Here is a 17,074-nt window from a genome sequence, read left to right as displayed (position 1 = left end):
CATGGCAACCCACTCCAGTATTCTTGCCTGGAGAATCCCATGGACAGAGGAGTCTGGTGGGCTATAGTCCACAGGGTTGCAAAGAGTCAGACACGACTAAAGTGACTTAGTATGTACAAACACCATTATCATACCTGTTTTGGAGTCATCATAGAATCTATCCATTTTATTGGCTATTTGATTTATTTTCTAAGATCTGGCCTATCCAACCTTTTAAAGTCCACTCAAACATGATTTTCTTCAAAAGTTTTCTCTGAGTTCACCAAAATAATAATTACCCCTATACCCACTCACAGCCTCTTTTCTATACTTACAGCACTTCTCTGCCTTAAGTTGCATTTTTTCTCTTTGTGAGGGGTGAGGGGAAGGAAGGATTTATTACTTGTAGCAAGTAAGGAGAACACGGGTATCTTTCCCAAAGTAGTGTCTCTTGAGTTGTCATTATGCACCTGCTTTTTTTTCTGTGGCTGTAGCTAAGTCCCCAATTTATCTGTGCATTAGCTCTGACAACTTCTAGTATTGCCTCATATATAACCAGTGCTGAATACATTTTTGTTGAAAGATGGGTATCAATGAAGAGTTCCTTGGTTGCCCAGTGATTAGGATTCTGGACTTTCACTGATGTGGCCCGGGTTCAATCCCTGGTCAGGGAACTAAGATCCCCACAAACTTTGCCGTGTGGCAAAAAAAAAAAAGTGGAAAGATGAATATTGAACAAAATCAAAAGAAATGAGAAAAATTTCATGTTTCCTAAATGACAGTTGTATACATATATGAGCTTCCAACTTTCAGAATCACATTAGGGCTGGAACCAACATAAGCCTCAGATGCAAAATTAAGGAAAAGGAGAAAAACTCAGTAAGCAAGATAAATAAATACAGTATTTTAAAAACAACTATTAAAGGAAAAAATCCATCAGGGATAAAACACTCCAATTTTAAATAGTCAGGATCAGCAGTTTATATTCCACCTTTTTTTTTTTAAAGACTTTGACTATGTGGATCACAATAAACTGTGGAAAATTCTTAAAGAGATGGGAATACCAGACCACCTTACCTACCTCCTGAGAAATCTGTATGCAGGTCAAGAAGCAACAGTTAGAACTGGACATGGAACAACAGACTGGTTCCAAATAGGAAAAGGAATACGTCAAGGCTGTATCTTGTCACCTTACTTATTTAACTTCTATGCAGAGTACGTCATGAGAAACACTGGGCTGGAGGAAGCACAAGCTGGAATCAAGATTGCCAGGAGAAATATCAATAATCTCAGATATTCAGATGACACCACGCTTATGGCAGAAAGTGAAGAAGAACTAAAGAGCCTCTTGATGAAAGTGAAAGAGGAGAGTGAAAAAGTTGGCTTAAAGTACCATCACTTCATGGGAAATAGATGGGGAAACAGTGGAAACAGTGTCAGACTTTATTTTGGAGGGCTCCAAAATCACTGCAGATGGTGATTGCAGCAATGAAGTTAAAAGACACTTACTCCTTGGAGGGCTTCCCTGGTGGCTCAGAGGTTAAAGCGTCTGACTACAATGAGGGAGACCTGGGTTCAATCCCTGGGTCAGGATCCCCTGGAGAAGGAAATGGCAACCCACTCCAGTATTCTTGCCTGGAGAATCCCATGGATGAGGAGCCTGGTAAGTTACAGTCCATGGGGTCGCAAAGAGTCGGACACGACTAAGCAACTTCACTTCACTACTCCTTGGAAGGAAATTTATGTTCAACCTAGACAGCATATTAAAAAGCAGAGACATTACTTTGCCAACAAAGGTCTGCCTAGTCAAGGCTATGGTTTTTCCAGTGGTCAGGTATGGATGTGAGGGTTGGACTATAAAGAAAGCTGAGCACTGAAGAATTGATGCTTTTGAACCATGGTGTTGGACAAGACTCTTGAGAGTCCCTTGGACTGCGGGGAGGTCCAACGAGTCAGTCCCGATGGAGATCAGTCCTGGGTGTTTATTGGAAGGACTGAAGCTAAAGCTGAAACTCCAGTACTTTGGCCACCTCATGCAAAGAGCTGACTCATTGGAAAAGACTCTGATGCTGGGACAGATTGAGGGCAGAAGGAGAAGTGTACGACAGAGGATGAGATGGTTGGATGGTATCACTGACTCAATGGACATGAGTTTGGGTGAACTCCGGGAGTTGGTGATGGACAGGGTGTCCTGGTGTGTTTTGGTTCATGGGGTCGCAAAGAGTTGGACACGACTGAGTGAATGAACTGAAGTGAAGTGAATTTGTTTTTATTAACTTTTGGACTTATCTCACAACACATGGGATCCTAGTTTCCTGACCAGGGATCAAACCTGCGCCCCTTGCAGTGGAAGCACAGTCTTTTTTTTTATATAAATGTATTCATTTTAATTGAAGGCTAATACTTTACAATATTGTAGTGGTTTTGCCATACATTGACACGAATCAGCCATGGGTGTACATGTGTTCCCCATCCTGAACCACATCCTGAAGCACAGAGTCTTAACCACTGGAGTGCTAGGGAAGTCGCCACATACCACCCATTTTAAACAGGAGAGGTCTTTTCATGAAACTATGTCACTCAAAGAATGGAATTATTTTCCTGAAGGCATCAGGGACAATACACTCTCAGGCAGGTTTTTAGAGCTTAATGATGAATTCCTTTTCTAATTATTTCATTCATTTACTCATCCATTTTTTATTGTTCATCTACTAAATGTCAATTACTGCCCTCGCAGCTGCAAATAGTATGGTCCAATCCACTGCAAGCCCAGATGTTGCTCTTCTGCAGTTACCTGAGAAAGTCTTTACCTACTTGGTTCCTGCCTCAGGTCCAAAATAAACTTCTCTTAGAACCTTGGACCTCCAAAGGACAAAGGCAGCTTTTATGTATTTAAATCACTATGGCCTCCTTTACCCCATGCAGACTCCAGTCTCTGTGATTTGCCCAGGACTTGATTATCTTTCTTCTGAGTCTACTGTCCTTTGTCTCCGTATTATCTTCTCTAGAGGAGGTGGCCACAGCACCTTACACTAACAGATTGTGTTCTCCAACGAGCAGATTTTGAGATAGAGTTTTGAGCAATAAGAACTCCTAGGAGCAGCCCCTCAGGAAGAAGCAGGAATGCACAGAGGGTGAAACTGAGCTGTAATACAGGTCCCACCAGCAGCTCCTGAACCAGAGTGACCTTGGGCTACGACACCCAGACCTTTACCTCCATCAGTTCTTCCTATGCACCTTGGATGAGGAACCTAGGCAACTTCCAAACTCACCGCCAGCTGAAGTCTTTCTGTGGGCCGCACCCCCACCAGGTTGGGCCATGGATTCTTCATTGAAGGAATGTCCACCTCATGTGGATATTTCAAATGGAAAACCATCTTTCAAAACATACCCTCCAATCTCATTTTATAGATTCTGTGGCCAACATAGAAAGTGACATAAAGTCACATATTAATGATCTCCTCACCAAATATTTCTTTTCACAGAAACCACAGTGCCCTCCACAAAATGCACACTTGATCAAGCTACTCTCCTACTTAAAACATCCCATGGCTTTCCATGACTCCAAGGTCTGAAATCAAAATCCTTTAAACGGACCACAAAGCTTTGTACGGCCTGGCCCCTGCTGTGTTCCCCAGCATCTCATCACACTTGCTCTGCCAGCCACGACACTGCTTTCAATATTGTGAGGCATCTTGTTTCTTCCCACTATCACACATCTTTCTTCTGTCTGAAAGACTTCACTTGATCACGACAATCCTGTGAATGATCTTACTTTGCTGTAGGCAAAAACTCTAGTATGTACGTGTGTTGTTAGACTTGAAGTTTGGGAAGCCAGTTAGTCAGTAACCAACCATCCATTGCCTAATTGCCTGTGCAGCAGCCAAATTGTTACCATGGAGATGAATATTGCTGTCAAAAATATTGGCCTTTATCTGATAGGGTTTATTGACTTGATGCCCCAATTGATATCTCCCTTCAGAGGAAGATGCCTGTTGCATTGAAATATGTATGTATCTGAACATGCATTTCTTGATGAACTGTCAAAATAGAAAAGGAAATGCAGAGAAAGTGCCAGGCAGGGCATGTTCTGGTGGCAAGTCCTCACCTGCACTTTCTTAGATGGCGTTTGTGTACATTCTGTGTCTGCTCAATTAATGTCCTGCATAATGGACAAACTAGGTTGACATTAGAGAAGCCCTTTGGAGTGAGAGAGTGAGAATGCATAAAACAGGATAAGAAGGACCAAAGGTAAAGCCAGGGGATACAGAATCATGAGACTGAATTTTGACTAGGCTGATTTGGCCTCTGGCATGGTGAAAATCTGGGGCTCAGAGTCAAAGGCTTTGGAAAGAGTTCCCCTTTATCGCTCTCCTCTGGCACATTGCCCCTCACATTTCCAGAAGGCCTCCCCCAAATCCCTCTCAGGTCTCTTAGAGAACATGCCTCTTGGTTTCTTTCTCCCAAGACCCACTGTTTCAAGAGTTAATTCCAAGGACACATTGATCCCCAGAACTGATTGATCTTGCTTATCGGAAATCACAAGGTGGGATTTTCCAGCCGCCCACCAGAGCAACTGAGAAGGGCTTCCCCTCATCCTCCCAAGCCACCACTCCTCCCTATCTTGTTTCTCACCTCCTCCACCTCTATCACATACATGTGCTTTGCAGAGAAAGTCCCTAAGTTTTACTGGAAACCCAGCTTCCGTCCTCGTAGACTGTTGTCACAGAGAAGAATGAGCAGAGAACTGCAAGACTAGCAGATGACTCCCAGGCTCATACAAACACACATGGTTCTCAGAATCATTTTTCTCAAATGCCGCTTTATCATCTGTTGTTAACAATTTAATGATTTTCATAGACACAGGAAATTTATTTACAACTTCTTAAAATTGAAATGATTCATTTTTATAATGGACATTTGAAAATTGCAGTGTCTCACTTCTAATATATGTTTTTTTATTTTTAGAATCATTTTGCACATGCATACATCACTTACATATTTCATAAGTATAGACCATTTTGAATTATTCTAGTATTTCTCACCAAAATAGCAAACCTTTCCTGTGTTCCTGGATAGTGAGTATGTCACTTAGATTTTTTAAATTTTATACTTATTGAAAGATTATTTTCCAGACTTAGATATTTTGTTATCTCTTGCACATATATTAAAAGGGAAACATACGTGAAACACATTGGTTAAGATATTTTTAAGGTACTGACTGCCACCTGGCTGACAGCAATATAAAAACCATCCTAATAACAAAGAAACTAAAATAGAATATACACAGGGGTTCCCTGGTGTCTCAGTGGTGAAGAATTCACCTGCCAATGCAGGAGACATGGGTTTGATCCCTGATCTGGGAAGATCCCACATGCCACGGAGTAGCTAAGTCTGTGCACCACAACTTCTGAGCCTGTGCTCTAGAACCTTGGAGCCGCAACTACTGAACCCTCGTACCGCAACTGCTGAAGCCTGCTGAAGTTGGCACCCTAGAGCCCATGCTCCTCAACTAGCGAAGCCACTGCAATGAGAAGCCTGCACACCGCACCTAGAGAGTAGCCCCTGTCCGCAGCAACTAGAGAAAAGCCTGTGCAACAACAAAGACCCAGCACAGCCAGAAATGACAAATGGAATTATTTTAAAATAAAAATAAATATACACAATAATACATCCCCAATGGACGCCCCTTCTTTGCATAATAGAACAATCCCCACTCTGTTGAAGCTTTCATATGTACCTCCCAGGCCATCCCTCCATTCTTTCCACCTTATAGAAATCTACTGTTGTGAATTTGTTGTTTATCATGTCCTTGTTTTTCCTTTGCACATTTAGTGAACGTGTGTTCCCACACTTATTGTTTGATTTTTTCTGCAAATGGAGCTATATTGCATGTATTTTTATGACGCTTTGTTATTCAACATTACAAGAGACTCACCCATGCTAACCTCTCCAACTTCTATTCATCTTCACTGCTGGGTAATATGTACTGTAGGCATATACCACATTTGATCAGTTGTCCTGTTGGATGATATGTAGACAGTTTCCAAGATTTTGTTATTACAGATTGTTTTACTGTAAACATTTTCCTAGTTGTCTCCTGGAAAGTGTTTATGAGAGTTTCTCCAGAGTGTATACCCAGGAAGAAGAAGAATTTTAAGATTACATCCAGGTGGGCAAACTTTTCTGCCAAATACCAGAGAACAAACATCTTAGACTTTGCAGGTCACGTGGTTTCTGACACAGCTAATCAGATCTGACTTTTTAATGTGGAAGCAGCCTTGTGTTGCGTTAGTCGCTCAGCCATGTCTGACTCTTTGCGACCCCATGGACTGTACAGCCCACCAGGTTCCTCTGTCCATGGAATTCTCCAGGCAAGAATACTGGAGTGGGTTGCCATTTCCTCCTCCAGGGGAAGCAGCCTTAGACAATATATAAATGAATGGATGTAGCTATGTTCCAATAAAACTTTACTTATAAAACCAGATAGTTGGCAAGATTTGACCCTCAGGCTGCCAGTTCCTGATCAAAATGATAAACTTCACTATTCTGATTGCCTGCAAGTGCTGAAGCACCCTTTCTTTTCTCATCTGATTACCGCCAGAGGAGACATGAGTCCTGTCTTATTCTATGGACTGGACTGAATGACCTTATTCAGGAGTCTTCAGGGAGAAGAAGGGCATGGGGATGTGGTGGTGGTGGTGCTTCCCAGCCCATACTCTGTGACTTACAGCCATAGTCTTGGGGAAACCAAAGGCAGAAAGGGGTTGAGGCAAAGCAGGGCACTAATGCTGGCTCTGCTGGACATGGGTGGGGTTCTGCTTGACTGGTCTCAGCAAAGTTCACATCACAGAAACCACTGTGAAGTCACTACCAGGCAAGAGGACATAGAAATTCAAACAGAATAGAGCTTTTCTTTTGGAGTTGTATGGTTTCCTTTATTAAAGAAAGCTGGAATTGACTCTCTAGGGATCCTTTCCTGAAGTTGGGTCTCCATGGAAGCTTCCTGCCCTGGCTCCTATTTAAACAGATTTTGTTTCAATGATGATAGTCTCCATCGTCTCTGATGTCACAGTTCCATGGATCTCCACATCCTCACCAACCGGGGCTTTCTCCACCTTGGCCTCTACATTGCGTTTCTCTACCGACTTAGCCACAAAGTCTACCTCTCTGTCATGTCTGACCATTGGTTTTGAACCAGGAATGACTCTGAAGCTTCTGAAGAAAGTGCTGATCTTACTGGATCTCTTATTTAAAGTCCCTGAACTGGTGCTGGACCTGCTCTTCCCCGGCTTGCGAGCTGTCCTCCCCTCCTTGACAGATGAGCTATGGCTGCCACTCTTGTGAGGGCTGTGTCCTTTGCCCCTGGTGCCACTCTGCCCTTTTTCTTTTTTGTCATCTCTCTTGTTTCCATGGCCTGATACGGACCAGTGGGAGGATGACTTCCGGGTCTTGTCCCCTCCTGTCCTGCGATGACCTTCCCCTGTTCTGCGGTGACGGGAACTTTTCCTAGATGAAGACTTGTCCTTCTTTTCCCTTCTTTCCTTTTTTTCCTTCTGAGTTTCATCCCTGGGGTGGGAGACCTTCTGGCTTCCATCTCGTTCAGACATGTAGCCTTCACTCTGCAAGGTAGAGACCAGGGGGGCTACCACCTGGCCTTGAGCACTTGCAGCAGCAGCCTTGCCGGTGGTCACTGCTCCTGCAAACACCACGCTCATGCTGCTGTCCACCCCTGTCGAGGATGTGCTGGCAGCACCTGACAAGACCAGGTTCGTGCCCTCTGAGGATATACTGGCAGCACCTACAGTGGCCTTGCTGGATCCGCTTTCTCCTGAACCCTTGGTGGCAGCTCCTGCCAAGGTGGTGCTCACCTGGCTGGTGCTGCTGCTCCTAGTTGCAGCCAAGCTCACAGCCCCTCCTCCAGAGCCCGCTCCCACCCCTGCAACTGCCACGCCTCCTCCAGAGCCTGTTGTTGTCCCTGCTATGGCCAGGCCCGAGGTTGTCCCTGCCGCTCCTCCTTCAGTACTTTTCAAGGATGCAGTTGAGCCATGGGGGGCATGATAGGCTCCCTCTCCACCAACATAAGCACAAGACGAGGCTCCCGAAACATCACCAAGCTTGTGAAGCCCCACAGCGTCATGATCCCTTTCTCTATGGAGCTCTGTGGTCTGTGCCAAGGGAGGAGAAACAGGTAAGATAGAGATCACAGAAAATGAGATCAGAGCTGTCCGCTCCTCTCCCATCCTGAAGCTGACCAGTTCAAGGGTTTATCTTTAGAACAACCTTTGAAATCATCCAGTCTAAGCTCCCACTGAATTAAAGATTCCATCTACAGCATCCCTGTCAAACAGCCACTCCATTTGCTTGAACAATCCCAGGGCCAGGTAAAGCACTGATACTAATACAGTTCTCCACGGTCATTTAATTTTATACCCTTGTGCTTCTACCTCTGCAGGACAGATTCCTAGAAGTGGGGTTGCTTGGTCAAGGGACACATACATTCTATGTTTTGGAGACTATTAGAATGAATAGTGCATGAGTAGATGCACAATTGAGTTGGACTGATTTTAGTCAGCATATGAGAGTCATGGGGAGACAATGAAGAACTTCCTAATTATGAATAATATTCTACCACTGATGAGATTACCTGGCTTTGGGTAAGTGTTCAAGAAAAGATTAGACAATCAGGATTGCTGTAGAGGGGATTACAACCCTGGGATGAGACCAGTGCGGCTGATACAATACCTAAGGGCTCTCTGAAACTCGGCCTTGTGGGACAATATAGAGGAGTGCTTGGAACCTCTCCAGTGTGTGAGTCCAATAGTGATGGCTCATTTGGTTCTGAGACTTTTTGACATGGGAAGGCATTTCCCAGGTGAGTCTCAGAGAGCATCAAACCCCTTTGAAAGACCAGCTTTGCACTGCTCTCCCAAAGCAATCTGCCCTGTGTTTTTGAGTCTCTGTAGGTTCTTACCAATAGGCTTTTGTCACCCTCCAGAATTCTTGCATCTCCAGTTTGGAGCGTCGGGGTACTGCTGCAACTCTCTACCGGTGGTCTCAGGAGATAGACAAGCTTTTCCCAATAGCAAAAGAGGTCTTCTCGAGCATCAGAAGAGGGGCAGAGCTGCAAATAAAAAGTACGGCCAGTGGCAAGCTTCAGGCGCAACTGTTGTTTCTCACGGTCATGGATGGAGATCTTGACAAACTTCAAGGGAAGCAACCTGGTGAGCTCTAGGGTCTTCGTGGGCTTGCGACCTCTCCCCTTGGTGGTCCGGGCGTGTCTGACATGCTCTTCACAGACTTTAGTTGGTCGGGCCAGGAGCATGACATCAGGTAGTGGGAGGATAGGGCTGGTGGATGCAATGCCCACAGTCACCATTCGGACGCGGTTGTGGACGTCAATCACCTCTCCTTTCTTGCTGATCTGGATAAAGTCACTTTCAAACATGGGTGCGTACTTGAAAATGTCATACTCTCCTCCCTTGTACAGTTGTCGTTGCAGGTCCCCCATGGAGGTACTGAACACACCCATTGAACGGTAGCTGTTGGCCGTGTAATAAGGTAACAAACACTCACTGCTCATGGTTCTCTTCTTCCAAGACAGCACCACCAGCCACAAATTGAATCGCTGAGAGAGAGAGGGAGTGAAGGCAACTGCCCATCTCCCTGCAGGGCTCCACCTAAGTCTCTTGGCATCACCACATTTATCCTGCACAGTCCTTTGTGACCTGTCGCCATCACACACCCCTTTATTCAGCCTCCAAGCAGCCACCAGCTCAGGGCAGGCTCACTAGCCCTCCCCAACACCATCACCAACAACAAACCGTCTTCTCCATCAGGAATAGGCTGACCCTGATAAGATATAAGCATGGGTAGGCTGGATATTCTTCCTGATCAAAATGTTAAGATGTATAATCAATGAAAAACATTCAGCTTCTATGAATATTTGGATGACTTCCAGTTTTGTTGTTACAAATCTCCCTGCAATGATCATCTTCCTGCATCTGCTGAATAATGTGCTGGGGATAAAATCCTGGAAGTGGGCAGTGTGCTTGTTAAGGGCAGTCATCCTATGGGGATGGTTATTCTTTGACAGGAGCTTAACAAAGAGTGCTATCTGTCAGAACCAGAGTCCCACTTATACAGTGGTTTCCAGGGTATAGAGAATTTTCTCACCCATGTAATCATTTCAAGGAGGCTGGGTTTTATTTGTATTTATTTACTTTATAGTTTTAGAAACAGTTTTCATTGTGAAATATAACACACACTCATAAAAGTGCACAAAGTATAAATATATTGCTTAATGAGTAATAAGAAGGTAAATATCTTTGTAGCTGCTGCCCAGAGCAAGAAATAGAACACTGCCAGCCCTTCTTCAGCATGTTCCCTCCCAAGCACAGCTCTCTCCCTCCCCACAAAGGTGCCTCAAATTTGGCTTTCCTTTTTCCTTCTTTCTTTTTAAATTGAAGTATAGCTGATTTACAGTGTTGTGTTAATTTCTGCTGTATAGCAAAGTGATTCATTTTCCATTATGGCTTGTCACAGGATATTGAATATAGTTCCCTGTGCTATATACAGTAGGACCTTATGTTTATCCATTCTATATATAATAGTTTGCATCTGCTAACCCCAAACTCCCAACTCATCCCTCCCCCATCCCACTCCCTTGTCAACTGTAAGTCTGTTGTCTTTATCTGTGAATCTTTTCTGCTTCATAGGTAAGTTCATTTGTGCCATAGTTTAGATTCCACATATAAGTGATATCATATGATATTTGTCTTCCTCTTTCTGACGTACTTTACTTAGTGTGATAATCTCTAAATCCATCCCCATTGCTGCAAGTGGCATTAGTTCATTTTTTATGGCTGAGTAGTATTCCACTGTATACATGTATTGCAACTTCTTTGCCCATTTATCTATTGATGGACATTAAGATTATTTCCATATCTTAGTTGAAAAGTGAATAGTGCAATTACCAACATAGGAGGAGTGCATGTATCTTTTTGAGTTACAGTTTTGTTCAGATATATGCCTATGAGTGGGATTCTCGGATCACGTGGCAACTTTATTTTTAGTTTTTCTGAGGAACCTCCATACTATTTTCCATAGTGGCTGCACAAATTTACATTTCTACCAACAGTGTAAGAGGGTTTCCCTTTCTCCATACTCTCTCAAGCATTTGTTATTTACAAACTTTTTAAAATGTTTTTTATTTACATATTTATTTAGTTGTCTTGGATCTTAATTGAAGCATGTAGGATCTTTAGTTGCTGGAGTATGGATTCCCTAGTTGTGGCGCGCAGGCTCAGTAGCTGCAGAATGTAGGCTTAGTTACTCCATTGCATGTGGGCTCTTAGTTCCCTGAGCAGGGATCGAATCTGTATCCCCTGACATTGCAAGGTAGATTCTTAACCACTGGACCACCAGGAAAGTCCCCAAACTTTTTAATGATGGCCATTCTGACAGGTGTAGTCCTCATTGCAGTTTTGGCTTGTATTTCTCTAATAACTGATGATGTTGAGCATCTTTTCATGTGCCTCTTGGTCATCTGTATGTCTTCTTTGGAGGAATGTCTATTTAGTTCTTCTGCCCATTTTTCGCCTGAGTTGTTTTTAATTTTAAGTTTTATGAGCTATTTATATATTTTGGAAATTGAGCTCTTGTTGGTCGCATCATTTGCAAACATTGTCCCCCATTCCATAGCTTGTTTTTTTTTTTTTTGCTTTGTTTATGGCTTCCTTTGCTGTGCAAAAGCTTATAAGTTTGATTAGGTCCCATTGGTTTATTTTTCCTATATTTCTATTTCCTTGGGAAATGATATATGAAAACATTGGTAGGATATATGTCAGAGAATGTTTTGCCTATGTTCTCTTCTAGGAGTTTTACAGTGTCATGTTTTATACTTAAGTGTTGAAGCTATTTTGAGTTTATTTTTCTGCATGGTGAAAGGGTGTGTTCTAACTTCATTGATTTACAAGAGGCTGTCCAACTTTCTCAACACCACTTGCTGAAGAGGCTATTTTTTTCCTGTTATATATTCTTATAAAGGAGGAAAATTTTTTAAACCATAATTTTCTGGTGAAGAACTGAGGTTCAGGATTATCTTACTCAGGGTCAAGATCATGGCATCTGGTCCCATCACTTCATGGGAAATAGATGGGGAAACAGTGGAAACAGTGTCAGACTTAATTTCTTTGGGCTCCAAAATCACTGCAGATGGTGACTGCAGCCATGAAATTAAAAGACGCTTACTCCTTGGAAGAAAAGTTATGACCAACCTAGATAGCATATTCAAAAGCAGAGACATTACTTTGCCGACTAAGGTCCGTCTAGTCAAGGCTATGGTTTTTCCAGTGGTCATGTATGGATGTGAGAGTTGGACTGTGAAGAAGGCTGAGCACCGAAGAATTGATGCTTTTGAACTGTGGTGTTGGAGAAGACTCTGAGAGCCCCTTGGACTGCAAGGAGATCAACCCTGGGATTTCTTTGGAAGGAATGATGCTAAAGCTGAAACTCCAGTACTTTAGCCACCTCATGCGAAGAGTTGACTCATTGGAAAAGACTCTGATGCTGGGAGGGATTGGGGGCAGGAGGAGAAGGGGACGACCAAGGATGAGATGGCTGGATGGCATCACTGACTCGATGGACGTGAGTCTGAGTGAATTCCGGGTGTTGGTGATGGACAGGGAGGCCTGGTGTGCTGCAATTCATGGGGTTGCAGAGTTGGACACGACTGAGCGACTGAACTGAACTGAACTGTCCAACTTTCTCAATACCACCTGCTGAAGAGGCTATTTTTTTCCTGTTATATATTCTTATAAAAGAGGAAAATTTTTTAAACCATAATTTTCTGGTGAAGAACTGAGGTTCAGGATTATCTTACTCAGGGTCAGAACATGGAGCTGGATGGATTCTGCCCTGATCTTGCAACTCAGGTCAGGTATTTTCTTTCTCTCAAGCTGCATGGCTCACAATCATACTCTCATTCTGTATCAAATATGGAATCATTCATGGTTAGCAATATGTGTGGGGACCCCAGGAATTCACTGAGGTCTTGAATCAACATAGGGTTTCCCATATTGGTCTGCCTGCTTCCTCACTCTTGATGTCTACCTGATAAACCGTTGATACTTCCTTTCTTTGAAAAGCTCTTCGGAGAAATTATGGCAAAGACATCTCTGGAGTTTTTGTACTTTGCACAAGGTGATGAATCCAAATTCCCCCTCCCTCAGTTAGAAGACTACTTTTGAAATAAAAATACATCCCCCAAACTCAGTGATTACTATGTAAAGGTCTTGAAATAAACTTCATCCCCTAAATGTTCTTTTTTATATCCCTACTGATTGCTTCAATACCTGGAAAATTGCAGCTTTTTAATAAATATGAACTTGCTTATGCCCACTGAGATTCATTATTCCATTTGTTTAGTCAACAAAATTTATTGAGCAAGCTCTATTTCCAGGACCAGCTAGAAAAGAGAAATGCAGAGATAAAGGTCCTTACCTCTGAAGAGATTAAAAAAATTTTTTCTGAAGATGTTAAATGACTTCTCCAAAAAAATAAAGTGGCTTATACTCTACTGTAAGGAAATAATCACTAAAAGGTAACACTATTAGATTTTTAAATAAGTTTCTATATTCTCAGCCACCATAAATCCATTTTTGATGAATGATTAATAAGAATGATTAATAAGAATCATTATTAATAATAATGATAATCATTAATGATTAAGAAAGAGAAATCATAACTCTATTATTAAGAACTTTCTATAAGCCAGGCATAGGGCTTACACTAAAGTACTTACACTAAAGTACTTACATATAGTATTAAAAACTTTAAGTTCTTTTCAAAATGTAATCCCCAAACAGCCCTATAAAACATAAGCACAGCTACTATTCTTATTTTATAGAAAGGGAAATCAAGACTCAGAGAAGTTAAGCAACTTTATTGGCGTCACAAGGCACTAAAAGCATAAGTCCCCAAATACAGCAATGGTTAAACTACACTACAATGTATCACACAAATAGAACACAAATATACACGTACTATTCTGCATAAATTCGTCAGTTCTTCTAATTAATATTATTAAGTGCCTACTTTTTGCCAGGCCCTGTTTGAGTTGCTAGGCATGCAGCAGTGGACAAAACAGAAAAATATCCTCAATTTCATAGAGCTTGTATGTAGACAATAAATGGCAGTAAAATAAATGACATGTCCAGTGCTGTAGAAAAAGATAACGTAGGCAAGTGGGATGGCAATCTGTGCACGGGAAAGGGAGCTGTAGGTGCTGGTCAAGGAAGGCTCGATGAGGAGCAACCTCTGAGCAAAGACCTCAAGGAGGAAGTCAGGGAGGAAGGGACGCAGGTGTTTGGGGAGTAACCTCTTGTCAGAGGGAATAGCAAGGACCACGATCCTAATTTGGGAGTGTTCCTGGTGTGTTAGAGGAACACCATGTGGGGCACAGAGACAAGAGTGGAGTGAGGGGAAGTGGTTGGAGATGAGACCACGAAACAACTGTGGGGCCAGTAGGAAAGCAGACCATGTGCAGAGCTATATGTATGGAGGACCATTCCTGGCTGCCATGTTGCAGAGAGACTGTAGAGGTGTAAGGGGGCAGAAAGGGAGATAAGGTAGCTCCTGCAAGAGACGACAATAGGTAAGATGTATGTGGGAGCCGTAGAAATAGTGATCAGCTACTAAACATGCTTTGACTGAGGTACCCATCTGTATACTGGTGTTGAACAATTTTCCATAAATATTAATAAATTTAAAAAGCAAATGCAAAAGAGCATATATAATATGCCACATATTGTTTAATTAAAATGTTTTAAAATGTGTGTGTGTGTGTGTGTGTGTGTGTGTGTGTGAACAGATGCATAGAAAACTGGTACCAAGAATAATCTTGGAGTAGTTTGTTGATTGAGGAAAATGGTGGGACAGAGACTTATGTTTCCGAAACATTCTCTTTTATACCTTTTGGATTTTATTCTATTGCATATACTACTTACACAAAAATAAATAATACTTTATAGATTTATAAAAATATTATGCTAGTAAAATTATATTCTTAGGCTATTTGTCAATTCAGACCTTATTATAGAAAAGAAGTAAATAAACAGTTTCATTCAAATTTAACTCTCTCTGGCACAAAATTTTAGAATTTGAGAACCAAAGCACAAAATATCATTCAAAATTCATTTTCTGATTTTTCTAAAAGTTCTGTAAAATTATTCTCTTTCCAAAGTTTGGAAGTCTGCTGCATCCCCATCAAAAAAAAAGTGGAGATCAATAAGTCAAGATGTATTTATTGATTGCCAGCTTTGTGCCTACCATTAAACTAAAAACATTCAGGTTGTCAAACTGTAAGTTTCAAAAATCTAAAAACATAATTCTCACACAAATATACAATGAAAACATGTCAGAGATTTAATTAACTCATCAGTGAGGGAATCAGCAGGATGATAAAGCTGATTCAGAGAATTCGAAGACTAGGCATTGGCATTAAAGAAAGGATGTTGGACTAACATTGCCAGGTTAGACACAAAACTGGTAAAATGTCTATAGGGCAATAAAATCATAAACTTTGGGGCTATCCTTTTTACTAAATGCGATCAGTTACATCTCTTCTGCATGAAAATCTGTAACTTATTACAGAACTTTCCAGAGTCTGAGACTTTAATCAATAATAGATAGTCCTCTTGAAGTGCTGAAAATATTCTAAAGTTATATTATGATCATCTCATAACTGTGAATATATGAAAAAAGGTACTGAACTATACGTTTTCAATGGATGAATGTTTTGGTATGTGGAATGTATCTCAATAAGCCTATTAAAAATATCAGAAAGCAATACTTCAGTCTTATTAATCCAATCTCATTGTCTTACTTACTTCTCTTGGATAATCACATAATCCTCAGGCAGATGTGTAAACCATGCTCTGATAGGACATTGAAAGTACACATTACCTATCTTATAATTTTTTTCTATTTATACATTTTTGGTAATTCTTCTTAATAAGGACTATAATGAAGCATGTATAACCCACCACCCCAACTTTAGAAAGCTTATAATTCAGGAGAACCCTGAAGAGGCAGAGAACAGTAGAGTAGGGCAATTAAATACATGATAGAGTAACAGTGAATGAGTTGAATGGATGGACTCAATAACACTTGCGTGCTTGCTCAATCACTAAGCTATGTCTGACTCTGCAGCCACATGGAGTGTAGCAGGCCAGGCTCCTCTGTCCATGAGATTTCCCAGGCAAGAATACTGGAGTGGGTTGTCCTTTCTTTCTCCAGATATCTTCCAAACCCAGGGATTGAACCCACATCTGCTGATTTACAGGCAGATTCTTTACCACTGAGCCACCTGGAAAGCCATGATAATGTTTACCCCTGGTGGCTCAGATGGTAAAGCATCTGCCTGCAGTGCGGGAGACCCGGGTTCAATCCCTGGGTCAGGAAGATCCCCTGGAGGAGGAAATGGCAACCCATTCCAGTACTCTTGCCTGGAAAATCCCATGGACAGAGGAGCCTGGTAGGCTACGATCCATGGGGTCACAAAGAGTCGGACACGACTGAGTGACTTCACTTCACAATATCTAAAACCAACAATGTTTTGTAGGAAGAGAAACTGTCAGAACCACAATTCTAAGGACAGTTTTTGGTACATTTTTAATTGCCCTAAGATTGAAGAGGCGTGAAGTATGAAAACACAAAATATTGTATATGGTGTACTGAGTAACAGACATGAAAGTTTATAGATGGCTGAGGTCTACCTGTTTATCATGGGGAAGAGGTTTCAAGTCAATAACTTTTGTTCCCCAACTATCACTTTGAAAAGCAAGGCAAGCAGACAGCTATATATAGCCTTTTCAAAGAGCATGCCACCTGAGAGGGCCTTGTGAGCTAGGCAGGATGTGAGGGTGGGGAGATTTCCATACTGTACAGAGTATGTATCTACTGGGTAAATCCCCTGGCCTAAAATACAATCCACAGTCCTTTGGTGTTGGCACTGCTAAACCGATATGGCGTGGGATGAGCTGCGGTTAGCCTTGGGCACCTAGGACTTCAGGAAGTCAACCTGAGGTCTGCC

General features: G+C 42.0%; 1 protein-coding gene across 1 annotated transcript; it reads right to left on the bottom strand.

The window, feature by feature from the left end:
- Positions 1–7,001: 7,001 nt before the first annotated feature.
- Positions 7,002–9,562, bottom strand: FAM71B (family with sequence similarity 71 member B). The gene is made up of 2 exons (XM_040241442.1): positions 8,954–9,562; positions 7,002–8,147 (listed from the first exon to the last, which is right to left on the bottom strand). Exons 1-2 carry the CDS (start codon positions 9,560–9,562, stop codon positions 7,002–7,004), a joined length of 1,755 nt encoding a protein of 584 aa, XP_040097376.1.
- Between the last annotated feature and the right edge of the window lie 7,512 nt (positions 9,563–17,074).

This window comes from Oryx dammah, unplaced genomic scaffold (genome assembly GCF_014754425.2).
Source record: "Oryx dammah isolate SB20612 unplaced genomic scaffold, SCBI_Odam_1.1 HiC_scaffold_5, whole genome shotgun sequence".
Classification (NCBI taxonomy): domain Eukaryota; kingdom Metazoa; phylum Chordata; class Mammalia; order Artiodactyla; family Bovidae; genus Oryx; species Oryx dammah.
This window is presented reverse-complemented; position numbering and strand designations above follow the sequence as displayed.